We start from the raw sequence: 16,608 nt of genomic DNA, 5'->3' as shown, positions 1-16,608 counted from the left end.
TAAGCAGGAGCCTGAGAATCGAGGTCAGAGTGGACTTCCTGGCTGGACTATGCTGCTGCAGGGTAAAATGGACTTCCTACTTGGATCATGCCACTGCTGCCAAGCACACCTAGATGTCAGGGTGGGGGCAGTGTGTTCCTTCGTCAGTGACCTCTGGGGAGCAAGGATCTACTGGCATGACATGCTGCAGAATCCCTGCAGCCCTTTCTCCAGTGCTGAGGGCATGATGACATGCCCTCTCACAGACACAATCACAGCTTTTTAGGAGTTCAAAACTAACCTTGCTCTGAACTCATCCAGCCCCCACCCCCAATTCCTTTCAGCCCCCAGAACCAGAAAGCTTCCCCTGGTGGCCAGCCCCAGCCTTTCCGCATTCAGCTTCACTTCCCCCTATTTATTCAAGTTCAATTTCCTCAAAGCCAGTTCTCCTTGGCAAGCATGGTCTGCTGAAGGACAGGCCAGGTCCCTGAATTGCAGCTCTCCTTTGGACATAGATCCAACTGTCCTCCTCTCAGCACAGAAGCACCATCTTTAAAACCATTTTCTGTTGTCAATAATCCTGTCTATATGGAAATTTGAACCACTGAGTCTAAATGATCCCCACTGCCCAAGTCACACCAAGTACAAAGAAATGTATATTTCCTTATAATTATCTCACGCTCAGTCTAACAGATTGTTTTCCCTAAAAACATTTGGTTACAGTTCTTTATTTTACTGTGGGTGTGACGGGTATGTGATAGGTATGGTGGGTATGGATAGGGCAGTATGCAGCAGGCAGTTTTCTCTTTCCACCACGACCTGAGGACCAAACTTAAGTTGTTACACCTGGTGGCAATGGCCTTGACCTCCAAGCCACCTGCCAGATCAAATGGGAGGTTTCTAACAGAGGAGCAAGAAGTAGAAACGATACAACGTAGCAATGTGCCCAGGGTAATCAGGGTCAGCACTGTGGAAAGGCCTGTAGTCTATTATCTGTGAGGGAACTGGAACATGGGAATGTACCGTTTCTGCTTATCACCTGCCATCCACTGCCATAAATCAAAGTTATAAGAGTTCCTTCAAGCCACCTCTCATCACCTTGACCACGGTTATCATGCCCATATATTCCATCTGATATAACAGTAGCTAGTGACAACTTAATAAGAAAGATTAAGCTAAGGAACACAGTGATGGCTCAGTGGATAAAAGCACTTGTCGAGCAAGCCTGATGACCTGAGTTCGATCCCCAGAATCGAAGTTGCCCTCTGACCTCCACTACGTATGCTATGGCAGTGTGCCTGCACACATATACCACACATCTGTAAACAAAACTGCCTTAAAGATTAAATAAGTGATATGCTTTTAATAACAGTACATTTAAGAACATGGTATCCTAGCAATACACAAAAGGGTGAATATCATGATCAAAAAAGATTTAAAGGGGAAGCAGGATTTTAAAAAATATTTATTTTTATTTTTTATTATTATATTTATTTTACGAGCATGCATGTTTGCCTGCATGTATGCTATGTGTTTGCTGGTGTTCTTGAAGGGCAGAAGAAAGCATAATTCTGTAAATGGGTACAAACTATGGTGAGCTGCCATGTGGATGCTGTTAACAAAACCCTCTGTGAGAGCAGCCAGAACCCTTCACCACTAATTTTCCTGTTTCTATCATGGGCACTTGAGTGTGTGCAGATGCCTGTGGAGAGCGGAGGCATCAGGTCCCCTGGAGCTGGAGTGAAAGGCAGCTGTGAGCCACCTGACACCGGGTGCTGGGAACTGGACTCAGGTCCTCTGCAAGAGCAGTATGTGTGCTCTTCACCACTGAGCCATCGCTCCAGCCCACACCCCACATCCTGTGATGTCCCTCCAAACGCTGTGAATATTTTATTACCGCTGGTTAATAAAGAAGCTGCCTTGGCCAATGGCAGGGCAGAATATAGCTAGGTGGGAGGGAAATCCAAGCAGAGCTAGAGGGAGAAAGCAGGCGGAGTCACGCAGCCCCCAGAGTAAGATGCCAGAGCAATACAAGTAAGTCACGGGGCACATGACGATACATGGATTATTAGAAATGGGTTAATTTACATGTAGAGTAAATTTTACATGTAGAGTAAAAAGTAAGAAGCCCGAGTCATCGGCCAAACAGTTTGCAATTAATATTAAGCCTCAGAGTGGTTATTCAGGAAGTGGCAGGCAGAAGAGAAACTTTCAGTTACAATCCTGCTTTTTAGATACTTGAAGTTGACATGATGTCACTAAGAACAATTTCTGGAAACATATCTCTGGAGGGATTAATGACTAAATAATAAACTGGATCATAGGAACCTCAGGTCCGTTCTTATCCTCCTCAAATCTGTTATATTAGGTTTCTACAATATATTTTTTAAAGTGCACCTTTGTTTCTTTAAGGACTTTATGCTGCCTTAGGGTATCTAATCTGACCTTATCCATTCATTTACTCTTTCATTCAGTGAACATTTCAGAGGATTGGCCATGCCTAGGCACTTACACAAAGCATACCGAGTGCCTAAGTAGGGCACAGGACCAGAAGACATAAACTATCTAGTAACGCCAGCACTTTAAACACACGTCAACCAAACTATCACTACTGACTGTCATTTAGTTTCCAACTTATATCCTCTCTAAAGGCACTTCCATACAAAATCAAACTTGTCATGTGTAGGCATTGCTCACTAGTTATAATGTAACAACTCCAGGCCCACCACAGCGCCTGCCACAAAATAACCAGTTCAGTAATTTGAAACAAAGGAGGGCAGAAGGTCAGACTTGCTTTCAACACTAAACTCTGCTACTCTCTTCTAGCAAAGAAATATCCAAGCATGAGCAAAGTGAACTTAAATAAGGACCCAGAGCCCCTGCACAGTCCAGAGTCAGGAGGAAATGCTAAAAGCCACCCATGTGCCAGTTATGATTCATTCTTTATGAGCCACACAGCTGTTTATAACCATATTCTCATTCACGCATGCTTGTCTCAAAGATAATGGGAAAATAGAAGAGTCCTCCCTACTAAGACGTTCAGCGTTCCTCTATCTGAAAATAAGAATTACAACTCCGAAAATGACTCAAATAAATTCAAAGTGCCAAAAAAACCAGTCATTATTTGACCGGTAAAAGAAATTCTCACTTGATTATTTTTCCAGCCTTTTTCACGTTTATCTTCGACTTCTTTATTTTAAACTATTCTAGTGGTTATCCCTAGTTTATTCTCCAGTACAGTTGTTTGGGGTCTTGACCTGCTGCTGGAACCCTTTTAATCCCACTCCCACTTCTCCCAGGGTCAGAATGTCTCACACGAGGACACAGCCTACTAACTCTGGTTTCCATGTTGACAATCTCTTTTCACTCCAATCTACTGTGTAGCACGCTGTTTTAGAGACAGCATGAGCCCTTGGTTGAGCAGATGAGAATCACCCATGGGTGATTCTGTGGCATCTGCCTACCCACCATCTCTCCCACCATTGGGAAGTTAAGTAGGAAGGCAGAAACACTTTCCAATCAACTTCCAGTTTCTTCCATTCTGTATATGCATAAACGCTAGCACTGCCTCCAAACAAACTAAATCTTAAATAATCACAAAAATCATAAAAATCACTTTTCTTTAGACATCCCCTCCCCGCTCCAAGATGTCAAAATCACAAAGCCAAAGGTTTTCATATAAATATGCTGATCAGAGGAAAACAAAGTGAGGAAAAGAGGGGCAGCACTGTACCTACCTTATGTCTTCCTCGGAAGACATTTGCAGTGGCGCCCTGGCCTAAGATATCAGACAAAAGCCACAGATGGTTAGACGTGCTCTGCATCTCGGCTCGCTCGGGCGCTTCTCCTCACGCTGAGGGAAAAGAAGAGATTTGTATGTGTGCTGTTAACGAAATCACACAGCCAAGAAACAAATGCCAGCCACATCTAGTCTGAAGTAGGACTATTTATTATTTACTGCCAAGCAGAACTGCATAAAGAGTCCAGTGTTAAAAATGGACCTAACAATATTAGAGGATAAAACACTATGTGGGCACTATAGAAAAAAAGCCCCACAATCTTAAACCACTGACACACAATCAGTTGTTTTTGTATGCTTTGGAGATAGTATTTTACCATATTACCCAGCCTAGCTTTGAGCGCTCTATATAACCCAGCCTGGTTTTCTGCCTTGGCCTCCAGAATGATGGGACTGCAGGTAGACCTGGCTCTTTTTGTGCATGTGTGTGGGTCTGTGTATGTGATGCTGAAGGAGGTGAGAGGGTGTCGGACCCCAGGTAGAGGCCGTTGTGACCCACTTGCTGTGGTGCTCGGAGCTCAACTCCCACCCTCTTCAACACTGAGCCATCTCTCCAACACCTCCATGCTGGGCCTTTTTTCTTCAGATATTCAATTTAGTTTGCATCTCAGAATTGAAAAAAAATCCCTTCATTATCTAATATTGTCTCTGCCAATTAGAGTAATATTGACTACTTATTTCCTCCAACTGTTCTGAAAGATTAATCATTGATTTACAAAAAAGAAAAAATTGACACAGGGTCTCATATAGTCCACAATGGCTTTGAACCTGCAATCCTTCTGCCTTCACCTCCCAAATGCTCAGAGGCAAATTAAAAGAAATTAGCACAATACTAACAAAAACCAATCATCACTATGTAATAGTTCCATAATGCAAAATTTCATCTACAGAGAAACAAAACTTATTATTCCTGAAAAGTCAGTAACTCCTCGGCCACTGTTTAAGGATAGGTTCCTGGGCTAGCAAAATAAATGGCTCAGTGGGCAGAGGCGCTTGCTCCCAACCCTGGCAATCCAAGTTCAGTCCTGGAACCCATGTGGCAGAAGGAAAGGACTATCTGTGCTACAACATGCATAAACACACACAATAATAAAATGTAAAAAACATTAAAAAGCGGCCACATATCAAGTACATATGACCAAGGCTTTATTTTATTTTATTTATTTATTTTTGAGACAGGGTTTCTCTGTAGCTTTGGAACCTATCCTGGAACTAACTCTTGTAGACCAGGTTGGTCTTAAACTCACAGAGATCCACTTGCCTCTGCTAACTGAGTGCTGGGATTAAAGGCCACTCATGCCCAGTCATATGACCAAGTCTTAAGAAGTGTCAACAGTGACTTGTCCTTTTAACATGGGAAAGCCATGCAATTAAAAAAATGGCACCAACACTAGGCGTGTCAGACTCCTTCAAGCCTCCTATAAGTTCAGAGCACAAAAATCTTACCATCCATTTCCAAAAGTTAACATTCCAGTCATCCAAGGATGGTTAGGAACATAAAAAATGGCCAACAGTCCACGTTTCACCAATCTCTTCTACACTAGATATCTTTATAATTTTATCACCTGTATAATTTAGATAAGTAATTGCCCATCCAATCAATCTATTTGAAAGTAAGCAATAAGAATAGCACTCACTAGCTGGGTGGATGTCCTGTGTGTGTGAGAGAGAAAGAGAATAAGACTCTATTTTCATAAATAATAAATGCATTTACCAGTTATTGCGTTTCATTCAAGAGGTGGTAAGCCCAAATATGTATGGAAAACATTCCCTAGTTGTTATCTTGCTGTCAGATAGCTAAATGAAAGACAGTATCAAGTACTTATATGTATCTAGTGGATAACTGAAAATACGCTTAGCACGCTTACCTGCCCTCTATATGCCAATATACAAAGACGGGTCCATGACAGTGATGGTTTCAAACTTTCTTCCAACAACCCCCCCACAACTAATGCATGACTCAGCACACCCACCAGAGGCTCCCCGAATTTTGACAAGCATATAAACTGGCGTTCAACAAGTACATTATTGCTGACGCTGTCGCCAGTCTACTTCCTTTAATTGTTTAAAACGAAAGTTACCAAGGATAAAACAGGTTTGGTGGCATGGTGTACGGACAACGTTCCAGGATTTCCAAACTCTACCTCAGGTCTACCATTTATTCGATAGATAGTAGAGGCTCCAGAGTGGAAAAGGTCGGGTTTTGATCATGCATTTGGCAGTTCTTGGGGAGACCTTCTCTTGGGACGACCGACAGAAAATACCAGGGAAACGGATGAGGCAAATAAATCCAAAAGTCAGGTCAAAGAGGAACTAGAAAACATGGGAATTTGCAATTTTGCCTGTGTACATTAAAAAAAAAAAAAAAGTCTCGTACTGGTAGCCTCAGGTGAGTCAACCTTTGAGGACGTCTTTTCAGTTGCCAGTCCATTTAAAACGTGTCAGCTGGGCCAAGGGTGCGAGCGGGGAGTCAGCTCCGGGCTGGGCAGCCCTTCTGCCCAGCCGCCAGGGCCCAGCCGGGGCGAACCGGGGCAGCGCGAGGCTGCGGGACCCCTCCGGGCCGCGGCCCCGCACTGACTCAGCACCCGCCTGCCTCCCCGACTCCCGGGGACGCCAGCCCGCTCCGCCCGACCCCACCGACCCTGCCCGATCCCTCTTACCCAGCCGAGTCTCCGCCGCGCACAGCCCGCAGCTCCGGGGCCTTCTCGCGCCCCAGGCTACTTCCGGCTTCGCCAGTCCGGGCCACGGAGCACGTGACCGAGGGCGAGGGCGGGGCGCGCCTGCGCGTGCGTACTCCTGCGGGTCTACGCGGCCGCGGCGGCCGAGCTTTGCTGGCTGCAGTGCCTTGTGCCGACTGCGCTCAGCCCGCGGGTGGAGCTAGGGAACTCGGCACCGCTCTGACCAGTGACAGGTGGGTAGAATGCTGGTCCTGAGGGCTTTCGCCGAGTAGATGACTGGGAGGCAGGTTTGTGTTTTAAACATCACTTGGCGGCATGAGCAAGTATCAGTTTATAATGTCCATTCTGGTTTTGGGTAATACTGGAGAATTTAAACACCGAACTTAAAAGCGCTAAACCAGCCCTATGATCAGGTTCTGCTCAAGGCAGACTCCAGTGGACGGTGTTACGCCCATATCGTTGGGTCCCCCAAAAATCACGAGTCCGCACTCGTATGTGAAAGCAAAAAGCCTTTAAGCTTGGACTCTCAGTCTCCCCAACGTAGCGGATGAGAGCAGAGCAGAGCGCGCCAAGCCCAGTCGGGGTAAGGTTCTTATCATAGAAGTTGGGGTGATTGACATACATTTGTCTAGGGGTCTTGGGAAAAGGGGAGTGAGTCCTGGGCTCCGGGACATCTGGTGATCTTATCTAACGGTTGATATATCAAGTACTTCCCTTTACACGCTGGCCCTCCCTGGGTGGTGTCAGCTTATGGCTTTTCCTGGAACCGGAACCGGTGCTGCCTGCCTTGGCAGCTGTGCGGCCTGGGCCCTATTGTACGCGGCCAGGTTGCCCTTGAAGACACCACACGGTTAAGGGCACAGGCTTCCCCAGGAACAGACAAGGGGATGAAGTCCCCACTCCTGACCTGAAACTCCATAGGCCCATTTTCATCAAGTGCACAATGGCGATCAAAAAAAGCCCAACCCAATGAGTTCTTAAAAACAAAGTTATTTTATTAGAATTTTAAACAGTTTAGGTAATGAAATCATTCTAACAGCAAATGCACTTTCTGCTTACAATTAAAACCTATTTCAGTTCTGACAGCATGGGCATCCAAGTTTCTGCCAACAGAAAAACCCACAGCTCAAAAATTATGGAGGAAATATGAGTAAGCCAAAGGACTTCACATGTTTACCACATAAGTGATACACACTAAAATACCACATAGTACTTTCTTAAAGTCAAGCCACCTGTGATCCCATTAGCAAGCATCGAGACTGAAACAAATGGTTAGGCACAGGACCATAAATCAGGCACCATAAAACCCATGTCTTTCGCCTGTTTTCTCACCTGCAACAAATGAGATTCACTAGCTTGCTTTCAAAAATAAGGTACTTATAAATGACGGGAACAGTCTCCTACCATGGCGGTAACCTCAAGGAATGAAGATGAGCATTCTTACACATGATTAAATTGACATGAAGTTCCTTACTTAAACACTCTGATTCCTTAAGTCTAAACACATGTGAATCTATTTTAGGGCTTTAGAGAGCCATGTACAATAGTACAGTAATACAAGTTAATACTGAGACCTATGTTTTAACTCATTGAATTCTTAACAAGTTATGAGGTAGCTACCATTATTTTCCCCATTTCTGAGGGGGAAACCAAGGCAGGAATAAGTCATTTAACTTGTTCAATCAAGGTCCTAAAATCAGTTACTGGTGAGTGGTGCGTGGGTCCCGAGTCCACAGTACACAAATCTTCACTACTCTGAGGGCTCCTAACTACAACACCTTGCACAATCACACTGTTGCGACAGATGCCACTGCATCTCAGAGTGCACAGGAAAACCCCAGTTTTGCTTGTCTTGTTTTGTTGTTGTTTTTGAAACCAAGTCTCACTCTAGCCCAGACTGGCCCTAGCATCCTCTAAAGGCTGTGATTATAAGCATAAGCCACCAAACCTGGCCCACTTTCCCATTTTTAAAAACCCATTATTTCCTGAAGTGTTATATACACTTCACTAATCTATTTTTATCATTTAATAAAAGACTATTCCTAGCTGTCAATTTTACTGCCGTTATTTTATAATGTAGGAAATGCTATTTCTTGTGGACTTAAATCAGAAAGATTCCTGTGCACAATTTAGAGTAAAATCGGGGGGGGGGGGGGAAGCGCTCAGCAGGTAAATGGTTGAACGAGAATGAGGGCCTGCCCCAGCACCCACATAAACGCTGGGAGCTGAGGACTGTGTCTCATGGGCCAGCCAACCTAGCTAAACAGCTCCAGGTTCAGTTAAAGATGCTCTCAATAAAGAGGGTTCTTATCAACCCCCACCCACCCCATACAGATGAACACACACTGAATATCACACACAGACACACACACACTCACACGTTTTAAAAAGATTTTAGGGAATCTATGGTCACAAATCCATAGAAAACACACAAATCCCTCCTGAAATCTTTTTATCTCCTCCCCGTTCTGTGGTACTAGATCCTCAAGCGAGCACTCTGCCACTAAGAAATACACTCACAACTCCCTCTCTACAATTTTAGGCAGGTTCTCATCTGGCCCAGGTCGGCCTCAAACTCACGATGCATCTGAGGACGGCCTGGGCCTTCAGTGTCTGCGGCTAGGCTACTGCAGTCCTGCCCCTGCCCCAGCCCCCTCCTCTCGCAGCACACAGCAGGACTTGGAGTAATCAAGCACACAAGTGGTCAGACCTGGTGGCGCTCACCTTTAATCCCAGCAGCTAGGAGGCAGAGACAGGCGATCTCTGAATTTGAAGCCAGTCTGGTCTATATAGCGAGACCCTGTCTCAAGGCAAAAACAAACAAAAATCCAAGTGTACTTATTATGCTCTATGAATACCTAATATCATAGAAAAACACTGGGATTTATAATCCTATCATAGATTCACAGAGCCTGTTTCTAGTGCATTTAAAAGACTAACTTAACAGACTCCCGTCGAGTGACCTTTAAGGATACAGTCAATGAAATAAGGCATCCACATTCATGTCTGCAAACCTTTAGGTGGGAAATCAGAGTGATTATGCTGGGAAAATGAGGCTATTTATAATAATTCTGGAAAAGACTTGGTATATTTCACTATGCAAAATTTATTTTTTATAAAAAATGTGTAACACCAGCACCTACTTTTAAGTGAACTAGTTTAGGAACCCATTCTCTTATAGAACACCCACTGGCACTGAGACAGTTTAAAGAAATGTAATGGCTATCTACAGAAAAAAATTACGTTTTGATTGTTACCCCATAGTTTGTGTCTGCACACATAAAACTGAACATTTCCAACTTTACATTCAATTGTTAGAGTCAGTTTCCCACTGCTATAGTTTTTTTTATAAAGAACTTTAGAGTTTCATATAAAGAAAAAGTTAAGGTACTAGGATAAAGCTATGTCTTATAAACAGTTTAAACTGGCATGCAGGCAATTGCCACATACCTGCATTTAGGGAAAAATTACACCCATTTACATAAAGTCCCACATCACAGCAATACGCTCAAAACGATGTTAAAAGACGAATGTGAATGGCACACAAAACTGCTTCTTTATAAATTATGAGCTGGAACTCCTGGCCATGGCACAGGACAGGGAAATCCAGTCCTCAGGGCTTTGCTCTCTGGAAGAACACCTGTAAAACAGCGTTGAAACGGTACAAGTGTCAGACAAGATAGCTCTTTCCGGCCTCTGAACGCCAGTCCCCCCTTGGCAACAAACAACACTCCTATGAGCAACAGGATATAGGTTTTGGCAGCTTTTTATTTACTGGTAAAATTAACAGTGGAAAGTTAAATTTAAGGAAGAAAAAAGTCAAAGATAAGACAGAAATCTTAAGCCTTAAAAGACTTCGTATTCCTAAGACCTAGATGTCTGGGTTCACCTGACAAGTTAGGTGCGAGAAAGGGTGGGCACAGTAACTCACACCTAAAAGTCCCAAGAGTTGGGAGGCCAAAGCAAGAGACAGTGAATTCCAAGCCAGCCTGGGCTACATAAGAGAGATCCTGTCTCAAAATAAACCAAAACCAAAAAGCGCTAAGAACGACCCTGAATGAGCAGAAGGAAGCCTTCCAAGAAGACTGTCTTAGCTTTTACTGTCAAGATGACATAGCCTTGGGCCCCCAGCGAAGGAGTCTCGATTGAGGAACTTCCCACATCAATCTGGCCTGTGGGACAGTGTCTTGACTGTTAATTAAAAGAGGCTGGATCAGCCAACTGTGGGCAACACCATTCCCTTAGTAGGCGGCCTTGGACTGTGTAAGAAAACTAGCTACTTTTAGCGTGTGACGAGCCAGCAAGCAGTGCTCTTAGGTGGTTGCGGCTTCAAGTTCCTGCCCGGAGCACGCTCATGAGGACTGTGACCTGTAAGCTGGGATGAACCTTTGGCCAATGCTATCTGTCACGTCACCAGAATGGCCAGAACAGAGCATGGTAAAAGGTAAGCTGAGCACAGCAAAGATGATTCTAACAAGAGAAATAGAAACATGGTCTGCCATCAGAACATGGAAAGAACAGAAACCACAGATAAGAAGCATGAACTTGTCTTAGGAAACAGCATTTCCAGTAAGAACACTGGACGAAGAAAGACTTGATAGATCAGCCAAGCTATACCAAGGGAAGGAATACTGAGATAGCAGAAGCCATCCAAAAGAGCAGGGAGGAATCATAAGGAGAAAGGACACAGAGACTGTTTCCAGTCAGAAGAAAATGCTAGCACCGAGACACTGCTCTCTGCCACTGAGAAGCCGAGTCAGCCTGCCAGCGCAGTGCATAAGAACCAACGCACCCAAGCACAAGCCTTCCACGGGGCTCCAGGACTTCCTGCTACCAACCCAAGTCAGATCCAGTCATTTTCACAGGCACTTTCCTTTTTCCTCTCAAAAAGAAAATTTAAAAAAAATCCCTTTATGCTGATAACTGACAAGGGATGATGTCAGAATCAAAAAGGATAGCAAATGCTTTTGACATAAATTCTCTTTAGTTTATGTTATGTTTTTTTGATGTTAGAAATTTTACCCAGGGTCTTGTACATGTTAGGCAAGTGTTCCACCACTGACCTGTATCTCCAGCTCTCGATTTAAGAATTCTACTAACTTGAGCCAGGGAGCCACTCACTTGTAACTTGTTAGCCAGAAATGTAGTATACAGGGCTTTGCTACAAAGGAGAAACAGTTCTGGCTCTAGCAGACTGTGACTGAGCCCCTTGGGCAGGGAAAAGTCATCTGTGCTGGTACAGTCTTAAGTATGAGGAAGGAATCTCCAAGTGTTCTATTTGGCAGGGTCTCACTAGGTAGCAGAGGCTGACCATTGTTATCCTCCTGCCTCCATCTTCCAAGTGCAGGGATCACTGGTATGCGGTACCAACTGAGGTGTTTAATTTTATTTACTTATAATATTTAATACTTTTGAATGTAAAAAACAGCCTTGTTGGTTAAATCCAAGGGGTATCTTTTGTTTGCTATACATTCAAATGTTTCAAAATGAAATTAAATAATTTATACATCTGCTTTTGTATTTTTAGGTCCTTTCAATTTAATATGAAAGTGTCTCTCAAAATTTCTTGTTCTTCCCATCCCCTAGTACCCATTTAATTACATCATAAAAGTATAAAACAACAAGAAAACCCAAACTCTGGCATTTGCATACCAATATGTTCAGGATATTTAGACAATTAGTGCAAATATCTCATTTCAAATATCTTTTTTTCCAACAGTTTAGCTCAAAGGAGAGTCACAAAAACTTCTGCAATTCCATCTTCTTAGGACAAAGAGATGCCAAGGTGAGTGAGTTTGCCAGACTATGTACCCTCTAACGTCACCTCACTGAGTAAAGACAGGGACATTCCCCAAATACCCACCTTTAGGTAATTTTTAAAAACTTTAGCATCAGGCTGCTGAAGTGCTTGACAGAACTCCTGGGGGAGGCAGGGAAAGAAAGGGAAGAGAAATAGGAAAATCTCTTTAATTCAAGCTATGATATAATTCAATATGATATATGATATAGTTCAATAAATTTTCTAGAGACCTAGCTAATGCTGTATAAACACAATATTATTCTTTAACAATACTATACAGTAGGTACAATTCAAATTATTAATTAATTCATAATATGCTTTTGTTTTAAACTGTGGGTAATAAACACAGCTTTACCATGCACAGTACGGTGCAGACCTGCATGCGGCAGACCTCACAGGTCTTCTCACCCTGGAGAAATGGATGCCTGTCCCCACTCAACACTTTCTTTCTGGCCCCACAGCTGCCATTCGGCTTTCTGATTTGGTGAGTCTTACTACTGTAGGGGTTTGGCTGTTTCGTTTGCTGGTGACCAACCTACCAAGTCTGAGATAATACACTGGTTTTGATTTCTTTTGCCCTGATGACTCAGAGAAAATGAAAGAGCAACTTGTCTGGGTGTAATATTTGAAAATCCCTTATGTAACCTTTGGTAGTGAGAACTGGTTTGACTTGATTTTCATGAGCTGTAATACATCAAAATCAAAAGACAAAAAACAAATCTAGATGATGTAAAATTAATTTTCTAGAGGCCTATCTAATGCTGTATAAACACAACACTATTCTTTAATTAACAATACTACACAGTAGGTACACTCCATGCACTGTCTTAAAGCAATAAAATAAAATTTGAAAAAGCTTCATTGGTTGCACAAGAAGTATGGGAAGCTGCTGAACAACGTATGTGCTGTTACACTTTGTCAAATGTCAAAGTACACAGTAACCTTCTAGCCGCCCACCTCAAAACACAACCTCAGACTTAAACATCAAAAACTTCACACAAAGCCGGGCAGAGGTGGTGCACACCCTTAAGCCTAGCACTCGGGAGGCAGAGGCAGGTGGATTTCTGTGAGTTCAAGGCCAGCCCGGTCTACAAGAGCTAGTTCCAGGACAGGTTCCAAAGGCACAGAGAAACCCTGTCTTGAAAAACAACAACAACAAAAAACAAAAACCCAACAACAACAACAAACCCCCCCCCCAAAACAAAACCTTGACACAAACCTGGGCAAAAGTTCTTTTGTTTTTTTCCCCTTCCTTGTTACCTCTTTCTTTTCTCTTTGCCATTTTTATTTGCCTTTGAACCCAAGGTCTTGCACATGGTAGGCAAGCAAACATGCTACCACTGAAGTACATGCTTGCCAGAACAAAGTCCTCATGTGCTATGGCCACTGCTGGCAATCTATAGCACGTCTTCCTCATGTGCTATGGCCACTGCTGACAATCTATAGCACGTCTTCCTCATGTGCTATGGCCACTGCTGGCAATCTATAGCACGTCTTCCTCATGTGCTATGGCCACTGCTGACAATCTATAGCACGTCTTCCTCATGTGCTATGGCCACTGCTGGCAATCTATAGCACGTCTTCCTCATGTGCTATGGCCACTGCTGACAATCTATAGCACGTCTTCCTCATGTGCTATGGCCACTGCTGGCAAGCGATAGCACGTCTTCTTTCTTCTTCGGTTTGCTTGTCACTCGGCAGCCCCAGCTGGGCCGGAACTCACTTATAATCAACCATGCAGGTTCCAATTCAGACTCCTGCCCTGGTCTCGTAAGTGGCAGAACTGCATGCAGGGCGACCTTGCCTGCATGGACACTCCTCCCACCCTCAAAAGCACACAATACTTCAGAATTGGAAAAGAAAGGAACCGTAATGAGCTTTGGTTTTTAAAAGGCTCTATTTGTTCTTATGTATATGGGCTTGCATGAGTTTATGTGCACCCCAAGCCCTTAAGAGTCTAGAAGAGGGCACTGGAGCCCCTGGAACTGGACTTACAGGTGGTTGTGAGCTACACCGAGCCCCATGAACTCGGGTTTTAACAAAACTTGGTATCTTCCTAGGTAACAAAATAAGCAGCACTACTCAAATATTCATAATTTCAAAATAGAGACATACACAAATATTTCCCTTTCCCCCCATTTTTCGAGACAGGGTTTCTCTGTGTAAAAGTCTTAGCTGTCCTGGAACTTGCTTTGTAGACTGGGCTGGCCTTGAACTCACAGAGATCCTCCTGCCTCTGCCTCCCAAGTGCTGGGATTAAGGGTGTGCACTATGACTGCCCGGCCCACAAATAATTATTTCTAAGTATTTCCATGAAAATATACCATGAAAATATACGTGACATCAGGTTGGGGGATTCCTTAGCTGGGAAGCACCAGAGACTGAACCTCAGAACCCAATGGTGGCATGTCCCTGTAACCCCAGCACTGTGGGAGTGGCGGCAGCAGGACACCTGGGCTTGTGGACCAGTCACTCTAGCTCAGCTGTTGATCCAGAGGCCCGAAACAGATGCCTCAGGGGAGGTGGACGGTACTCCTGAGGATGGCACCTGAGCTTGTCTCCAGCTCTGCACATACATGCACACATGGAAATACAAATGTGCTTTCTATTAGGTGTGGTTACAGACAATGTTACTATTATTGTGGCCTGTCACTTACTGAACTGTAGGAAGTTAAATTGTATTGGAGATCAGTGAGAATGAAAACATAAAATTGTTCTCATTCAACATCATGGATTACTTTAGACTCTAGGCTACTGTCAACAAAATAAATTAAATGCTAATTGGCTTGTTTTGTTTTGTTTTGTTTATGGAGATAGGGTTTCTCTGTGTAACAGCCCTATCTGCCCTGGAACTAGCTCTTGTAAACCAGGCTGGCCTCGAACTCGCAGAGATTTGCCTGCCTCTGCCCTGAGTGCTGGGATTAAAGGCATGCGCCATAACTGCCCAGCTAACTTTTTTGAATTAAAATTTAGATTCGAAGTATACACTCACATTTATTTAATAAAATTCCCAGTGAAATCTGCTAGGAGAGCTCCTACCTGAATTATTTCTGGAGCGACCTGTAAGGAGGGCAGGTACTCTTGTTGAAGGTACTGCACACATTCAGGGCCCTGCAGATGAAAAGACAACTGGGCACTAATAACACGAAGAGATTAGATCAGCACTCCCACACAAAGGCAGTACAGTATTAGGGAAAGAACACAGGCTCTAGATCAGACTTTCTTTGAAACCTGGCTCTATGCCAACTTAAACTAACTGCTCTAAGTCCCCAGTTCTCCATCTGAAAAATTAAGTTACTGGATAGATTTGATGACCCATAAAAATATCTGTGCACATTATATACAAACAATATATTATGTAATACATAATATACAACAAAGATTGTGTCTACAGACACATCTGAGCACTGAAGAACCACAGCAAAGGGTGATACTATCAATCTGCCAGTGAACAGAATATAGATCATGGAGGGGAGGCTGAGGTGGTGCCAGAAAAAACTGATGTTCTAAAAGCAGTGCAGTTCACTTTCCTCCCCAACACAGTAGGGAAGAGGAAGCCACTGCTGTCAGGTGACCGTTTCCTAGCACACCCACACGTGAACCTTCTGAAGTCAGCCTTGGTAAACTCAGTGGAGCAAGAGGACCCCACCAATCTCTGGTTCCAACTACAACCAAGGAATCCAGGAGACACTTTGAAAATCGCTTCCCCCTAGTGATGTATTTTTAAGATTAAGCCATAAAAAATATTGAACAAATCCAACACTTAGGAAAAGAAGTGCAATTGATTTCCTGTCTTTTGATAACTTGTACGTGACCACTTGGAGGCCAGAGGTTGGTGCTGGCTCTCTGCCTTATTTCTCAGACAGGGTTGCTCATCAAATCTGGAGTTGGCCAATTTGGGAGTAAACTCCAGGGGTGATTCACCTGTCTACATCCCCCACCCCCGCCCCAGCAACGAGATTACAGATGTGCGTCGCCACTCCTGGTTATTTTGTGGGTGCCGAAGACCTAAACACAGGTCCTTGTGTCCGATGGCTGAGCCATCTTTCCTGGCCTGCATTTAATAACTTTTAAGGGCTTTAGTAAATTGATGGTGGAGGCTCAAGCGTGAGAACTGCTCTGAGTATGGTGCCAGCCTGCTGAGGGGTGAGGCCGCTTCCCTCCACTGTCCTTTCTTCTGCTTACTACTACCAGTCCTTCTCCTTTCCTGTCTGCTCTGACTCCTGGCCCTTGACCTAAATGGGCCAGGTCTCAACTTCCTGGCCCCCCAGAGAGAATCTGTCAGCTGTGGGGAATGAACACTACACTGGTTCTCACCTTTCCCTTAGTCTACCATCCTGCTTATTTCCAAC

General features: G+C 44.0%; 2 protein-coding genes across 2 annotated transcripts in view; both read right to left on the bottom strand.

Moving 5' to 3' along the window:
- Positions 1-6,567, bottom strand: part of Tbk1 (TANK binding kinase 1) — a 41,871-nt gene extending 35,304 nt beyond the window's left edge. The window contains exons 1-2 of the mRNA XM_057757906.1: positions 6,439-6,567; positions 3,717-3,832 (exon numbers count right to left, since the gene is read on the bottom strand). Coding sequence (XP_057613889.1) covers positions 3,717-3,803 — 87 coding nt within the window. The 5' untranslated portion in view covers positions 3,804-3,832; positions 6,439-6,567. The remainder of the gene's footprint in view (positions 1-3,716; positions 3,833-6,438) is intronic.
- Positions 6,568-7,430: 863 nt separating this feature from the next.
- The window catches only part of Xpot (exportin for tRNA), a 43,023-nt gene continuing 33,845 nt past the window's right edge, over positions 7,431-16,608 (bottom strand). Inside the window, exons 23-25 of the mRNA XM_057757905.1 lie at positions 15,296-15,367; positions 12,320-12,376; positions 7,431-10,096 (exon numbers count right to left, since the gene is read on the bottom strand). Coding sequence (XP_057613888.1) covers positions 10,070-10,096; positions 12,320-12,376; positions 15,296-15,367 — 156 coding nt within the window. The 3' untranslated portion in view covers positions 7,431-10,069. The remainder of the gene's footprint in view (positions 10,097-12,319; positions 12,377-15,295; positions 15,368-16,608) is intronic.

This window comes from Chionomys nivalis, chromosome 25 (assembly GCF_950005125.1).
Source record: "Chionomys nivalis chromosome 25, mChiNiv1.1, whole genome shotgun sequence".
In the NCBI taxonomy this organism is placed as follows: domain Eukaryota; kingdom Metazoa; phylum Chordata; class Mammalia; order Rodentia; family Cricetidae; genus Chionomys; species Chionomys nivalis.
Note: the sequence above shows the minus strand (reverse complement) of the source record. Positions and strands in the feature narration are given on the sequence as shown.